General features: G+C 35.8%; 1 protein-coding gene across 1 annotated transcript in view; it reads left to right on the top strand.

The window, feature by feature from the left end:
* LOC111089195 (probable GPI-anchored adhesin-like protein PGA55) overlaps positions 1-7,198 on the top strand; it is a gene marked incomplete at its 3' end in the record, with an annotated part of 25,502 nt that overhangs the window by 988 nt on the left and 17,316 nt on the right. The window contains exon 2 of the mRNA XM_022401227.1: positions 2,477-5,044. Coding sequence (XP_022256935.1) covers positions 2,477-5,044 — 2,568 coding nt within the window. The remainder of the gene's footprint in view (positions 1-2,476; positions 5,045-7,198) is intronic.

The following is a 7,198-nucleotide window of genomic DNA, read 5'->3' as shown; positions in this document are numbered from 1 at the left end:
CGAACAGTAAGACGGGAACGAGAGAAGATTTATACCATTTTCCACACAAAAATTGATACAATCTAAGCTGATATGTGACTCACGGTTATCAAGGAGAAGAACAATAGGATGATCTTTATAACATCTGACTGTTTTCACAAAATGTGATAATAATAAACCCGACTTCACTAACATTAGCAGCGACAGTGTATGTTACAAGGTCACATTGGAAATCGTATTAAACCACATGCATGAACGCTTTAGGTTAAACAAGTTCGTATTGGCACTCATATACTGACCTATACTTCAAACACGTTGTTTAATACTTATCTAATATAACGTATTATGTGGTCACCCATGAATTGTTGTAGAGTTATCCAAAGAAGAATAAAACAGTCAAAATAAAGTACACGAAACTTCCGTGTCCCAATCACCGCAAAATGTCGACAGCTATACAGTTGTTGTTAAACTAGATACTTTTGGTGCCAAACCAGGTTTCCATCAATATTGTGTTCATATCTAATAAGCATGGTAGTGCTTGCACAGTTGGCTGTGAAGAAGGCACGTGACGTGTCGCTTTTTTTTTTTGTTGTTATCATGACAGGATTTCCTCAACATTAGAGTCCAATTTTTGAACTTTCAGTAGTGGACTCACCAGGGTAGTTTGTCCAAACAGTTATCTGGATATATAATGGAAGTTGTACAAAGTTTTTTAATGTAAAAAGATTAATCTAAAACTTGACCAAACAGACTTTAAAATTTTTACACAACCACTAAGTACCTACTATTATTAATCTTAGTTACTTTTCGTATTTTCTTTTCAATTTATTTGTTATGAAAACATGAAACTCATGCAGGGAAGACATCTTAATGAAAAATGTTGCATTTAGGCCTAAAAAGGACGTTTAAACGAGCCATTTTTCAGTACTGATATATCTACGAAATCAGTCGTTAGGCTTAACAAATATTGCTATTTCTAATTACGTAATTATTTTCGCTGGTGTTTTAATATTCATTTGTCTACATGGACGTATTATACAATATAAATATAAAACACACGTAAAGAAAGACCTAACAGTAATTTTCCTAAGTACATAGTTATGTAGTTATTATTCCTGTTGTGGAAAAGTATTCAATTAATTACCTGGCACGTGTCACGTCCTTGCGCTTCCATTCTGCAAAATATTTCTATGATGAATCAAATCGATGCCCATTTCATCAAATATTATAGATTTATAAACGCTTTTATGATCCTGGTTTAACAAGCATGAAAAAGAAAAGTTAATTTTATCCAATCAACATTTACGCACGGTAAAACTTAAGTTAAAATTGTTTCATTTATAAACTCTTAAAAAAACTATATATTTTTTATATAACTTAGATGTTAATCGATATAGTACATCATAATATTACCAATCTAATCGTACATGGGTTAAATGGTAACGTCAGACACTCGTAGGGTTCAAATATAGCGTCCCTAATTTTGAGCTATCAACCAAAGAGAATGCAGTTGGTTAGCCATAAGTGTTGTGAGCCGAACAACAGTACTGCCTTCACTATTATAACGTACTCAGAACTGAAAGTGAGAGAAGTAATCAGAAGCAACCTTGGCTCGAACCTTGAGCCTTCTCTCTCACACCTTTAGGCCACCTCGCCCTACGTTCTACAAATTACGTACGGTTAAAATTGTTCCTGTTGCTGTAGTAAACAGCACGTAAGTTGTTTCTTTTTCTTTTTTTTAGCTTCATTTTGGAAATAATTTAAGTTCCATTTTCAAGGATTTTAAAGCTATATTTCCATAAGTAAAATACTCATTCCGGAGGAACAGATGTGTCAGATAATACTGTTACGTCTCGGTTCGTTAGTTAATTTTCCGTAAATTCGTTCCGACGAAACTTTAGCGACACAAGTCCTTTCTTAAATAAAACTGGTTTATTCTTTCTGAATGTAACTTTGCGATACACTTAATTTCAACAGTCGCTCTGTAACAAACGCTATAATTCTCACGTGCTTAATAATATTCTCTCTGACTGCAGTTCAATTGCTCATTACCTATCCTGTTGTGCCGTCACGTTGTGAACGTCTTATATATACAAGACTAACACATATCTAGTAAATGCTAGGGCATTCTTGAAGGAACAGCATATTTCTAGAAAGAGGTGGCGTGAGAAACAATTCAAAGATAAACAATTACTCAAACACGATACTCATCAGGGAGAAACAATTCAAAGATAAACAATTACTCAAACACGGTACTCATCAGGGAGAAACAATTCAAACGTAAACAATTACTCAAACACGGTACTCATCAGGGAGAAACAATTTAAAAATAAACAATTACTCAAACACGGTACTCATCAAAAGAATGTTTTTATTCGCCATTCTTTTGAATGGAAAATATATTGTTGTTTTAGTTCTGATGTAATAAAAAGTTACTGCAAGTTAACTGTTAAAAATTGATATTTGCCGACTACTTTAACTTTTGGCTTGCTTTTAGGTGGATCGAGTGAGGCCAGCGGTTTGAGTCTCGCCGATCGAGGTAAGGATAATCAACGTGAAAAAACAGCTTTGGACCAAATTCGTCGTGATTGGATAGTGGAGTACGACAAACTTTTTACTGATGATGAATTATCTGGTGATGGAAATATAGAGCAAAGAATTGTTAGTTCCCTCATTCATACACTACCGGCAGCTACAATACGGTCTCTGACAAACAGCGGTTACAAATCAGATCGTGCAGTTTTTATACAACCTACACCAGTTTTCAGCTCAGACATCGTCAGTATCATCACACCTGAAGACGTTTCCTTTTTCTCCGATATTGATTATGACGCACAAGTTGAGAGCATTAAAACCAGTGGCTTGTCTCGGTCTTCCATCCCATATCCTGGTCCATCATCTCTGCTCAACACTCTTATCTTCAAACCATCTCCAACGTACAAAGAATTGCCCACGACCCCAGAATGGGCACTTACCCCCAGTTCAAGTCAAAAAATAAGTTCCAGAGAACACTACGATCGCTCATTTCATTACAACATTGTCCCTTCTTTCCCAACTGGACCTACATCATCATCTTTATTAAACATCAGTCCGTCATTTGTAACCCCAACAGAAGCATTTGTCCTTCTTCGTTCGACAACAAAAGCCTGTACAGCACCAGCAATTGAATCATCTTTCAGATGCAACTCAAACCTCGATATTGAGGAAGATATAGAAACCAGTTTAATCGAGACCGATTTTCGACTTTTACACTTAACGAGTACTAGTACACAATTAACGTCTGAACATACAGCATTTCCTATTGTTCAACAACTATCACCTAACTTGGAGCGAAATGCAATGATTTCGACTGATTCTGAGCACGGGATCGTTTCTGTCACTGTAGCAACCATAATACCCATATTCGAAGACCATAACAAGAATTCCGTAAGAAATCCCACAAGGGAAGTAACTACTAGATCAAACAAAATTTACTCTTCGGCTCCTTTGAGTTCAGAGTCCTTAGAACAAACAGCAGCAACGAAGAATCCGACAGAATCACAACAAGACCAATATGAATTACGAGAATTTGAATTTACCGATCAAATTTATCCATCAGAAAATGAAATGAAACATACGAGTGGTATTATTCCAATCAGAAGCAGCAACCTGCCAGATAATACACATATGGCTTTGCCTTTCAGTTTGTATTCAAGCTTTAATGAAACATCCAACGTATTAGAAAATCGATCTGCTTTTGAGAATTCAACGACAGTTTTTACCACACAATCGCAACCATCTTTAAGCGTTTCAAAAACGAATAAGAATTGGACTGTCGAAGAATCTGAAATTAACAGCATATTACAAGCGTCTTCCCATCATTCGAATATTTCTATAGCAGAAGCACCATCTAGGGTCCAGTTCAATTTTCATTCTTTGACAGAATATTCACCGCAGATCTTGTCGCCAACTTTCAGTACACGTGTGCCAACAGTTTCACAAATCGTAACCAACAGAGATCATGGCCAAGCAACAGTGTCATCATCAGCTATGAATGTTCCCAGTTTGCTTTCTCCTACATTTTTAGATTATGCAAGCTTGTACAACTCAAATACAGAAGTAAGCACTTTTCATAAAATCACAAATTCACAGTTGTTCACTCAACCACCAATATCAGGCAGGTCAATAATCGAATTTAACGTTCCTACTTCAAACTCCAGACAATTTATTTCATATTTTATGGACTCAACCGATGATCTCTCCTCCGTTAACATATCTCCAACCATTGCAATAAATGAAGAAATTGGTGAAAAAAACACAGCTCGTGCTGCACGCGACAGTTCAACAAAGAATAATAATGATAAACCACAACTCAAAAGGCCCGATTCTCAGAAAATTAATCCGGTCAGAAGTTCCAGCAACCATATTCTGTCTTCGGCAGCTTTGAACTTCGAGCTCTTTAAAACAATGCAGAGTAAAACAGAAACGTCCACAAACCCGACAGAGAGGTCCAGTCATGTAACTGGATTTCCGTTTGAACTATCTTTAAATACACGAAAAGAATTGTTAGAACCAACGTCCAGTGAATATGAATATGATGAGCAAGTGCCTTTTATTTTTACAACAGATAGAGTCGGTCAAAAACTAACATCCATGTCCACAATTTCTACAAAATTTCTTCTCCATTCCTCGACCATACCAGATCCTCTATATACAACAACGATAGCAACACTACCAACTATACCAGTAGATACCAGTAGTACGAAAACTACGGATATTTCACACAGTATAAGAATTACAACAAACAGTGGCTTCTCTTCTTCAGAAAGTTCCTCATTTATGGATAAAACGAAAAATTCCATACAAACCGTTCCAACTACACCAAATATGATATGGACAACAAGTGATAACTACTCAAGTTCGATTGGCATACAGGAGACGGTAACACCCACCACCACCTCATCACAAATCCAGCCTAATACAAACAGACAGACAAACACGCCCACAGAAGTCTCCACAACTAAGGCAGTGATGGGAAGTAGAGAAAACTCCAAGCAACCAGATAAAAAGTTCTGGATACGTACCGGTTAGTTACTGTACGAGTATCTTTTTGTTTGTGTGTGTGTGTGTGTGTTATATCACAACTAATTACTACACCACTATTTTAAGATAGTGTGCGTCCAAAGTAAGAATAGCCAGTTCATTTCAATTTTTAAAAGACAAAGCTTTTCATGTAAACAAGTCCTAACAAATTATACTCCATGTTTAATAAATTATGATAGTTAGGCCTAACGTGGAGTACTAATATTCATTAACCTTAAAATTACAAACTTGTTTTTACACAGTTAACTACCGCTAGGGTACACATACTGCATCTCATCGATTGAGTTTACGTTTTTGTCTATGTAGCAATATGCATTGTAAAGAACTGACCAAAATACTGGATGAAATTACTTACTGTCTACGTAAAGTACATAAAAAAACCCAGCGGCAAATACTGGAGAAAACTGCTAACCTGATGCCATTTTTATATATATTTTTTGTGCAACTTTTCATTGCAGGGACCTTTTAACCAATAAGGATTTTAAAAGAATTCGGCAAATAAATGTGGGAAACTAAAAATAAAAAAACAATGATAATTCTCAGGTAAAATAAAAAACAAATTACATTCCATTTCTTACCTGCAACGGAACCCAGTATCTGACCACCGAATCAAGAATGGTTTCGTAAAATAAGTATCAGATGAGAACCCTAGTTACACCCCATCAGGCATTCTAGAAACTCGCATGTTTCTAGACCCAAGTTTGTTACTCATTCTAGGTGTTTATATTGTCATTTTGAGTAATAAAGTGTGCAGCTTATTCAACACGAGCTCGAGAAGCTTCACTTTCAGTGTCAAAGTTCGTTACCCACGACTAAAAATAAATTGATATTATTATTAGCTAGAGAAGCTTCACTTCCAGTGTCAAAGTTCGTTATCCACGACTAAAAATCTTTTCGAGCTAATAATAATATCAATTTCTTCACTTCCAGTGTCAAAGTTCGTTATCCACGACTAAAAATAAATTGATATTATTATTAGCTAGAGAAGCTATACTTCCAGTGTCAAAGTTTGTTATCCACGACTAAAAATAAATTGATATTATTATTAGCTCGAGAAGCTTCACTTCCAGTGTCAAAGTTCGTTATCCACGACTACAAATAAATTGATATTATTATTAGCTCGAGAAGCTTCACTTCCAGTGTCAAAGTTCGTTATCCACGACTACAAATAAATTGATAAAATTGGAATTAAAGCCTTTACATTATACCACACACTCTTGTAAAAATCAACAGGCATTGCTTATCCGTGAGCGCTGGGACCGAAAGCATGCTTCTTACCCACGCGTTGTCGTGTTTAGGAACCTCCTCCTACTTAACAAATGATATTGTAAAGCAAAACAAAAGAAAAAAGACAAAATTTATCCCTTCTTGGTAAACATCGTCTCCCAAATGTCTGCAAGACTTTCAAATAAGAAAAAGAAACTTGGATAATCGTTGAATTATACAGTAAACCATCTTCTTCACCAGCGAAAATATTTTTTTAAATTGTAATACGGCAAACTACTTATAACTTATGCTGGTTATATTATGTTCTCTACGGCATGACATTACAACTTGACGTATTTAATACTGCATCACAACTTCGTGTATTATACAACTTGATGTATTTAATACTGCATCACAACTTCGTGTATTATATAACTTGGTGTATTTAATACTGTATTACAACTTGGTGCGGACAAATGTGAATCCTGGTGGTCAGCAGTAAGGTTAAGGAGTTATAACGTTATAGTTCAGCGTTCAATCCCTACGTTGGACACGGTACAGATGGCCCTCTATGAAGCTTTGCACTTAAAAACAAAACAATCAAACAAAATGAATGCCTGTACACCACAGTTGGCGACTCACGGATTTAAAAACAAAACAATCAAACAAAATGAATGGCTGTACACCACAGTTGGTGACTCACGGATTTAAAAACAAAACAATCAAACAAAATGAATGCCTGTACACCACAGTTGGTGACTCACGGATTTAAAAACAAAACAATCAAACGAAATGAATGCCTGTACACCACAGTTGGTGACTCACGGATTTAAAAACAAAACAATCAAACGAAATGAATGCCTGTACACCACAGTTGGTGACTCACGGATTTAAAAACAAAACAATCAAACGAAATGAATGCCTGTACACC

The sequence above is a fragment of the Limulus polyphemus genome, unplaced genomic scaffold (genome assembly GCF_000517525.1).
Source record: "Limulus polyphemus unplaced genomic scaffold, Limulus_polyphemus-2.1.2 Scaffold5515, whole genome shotgun sequence".
Lineage (NCBI taxonomy): Eukaryota > Metazoa > Arthropoda > Merostomata > Xiphosura > Limulidae > Limulus > Limulus polyphemus.
This window is presented reverse-complemented; position numbering and strand designations above follow the sequence as displayed.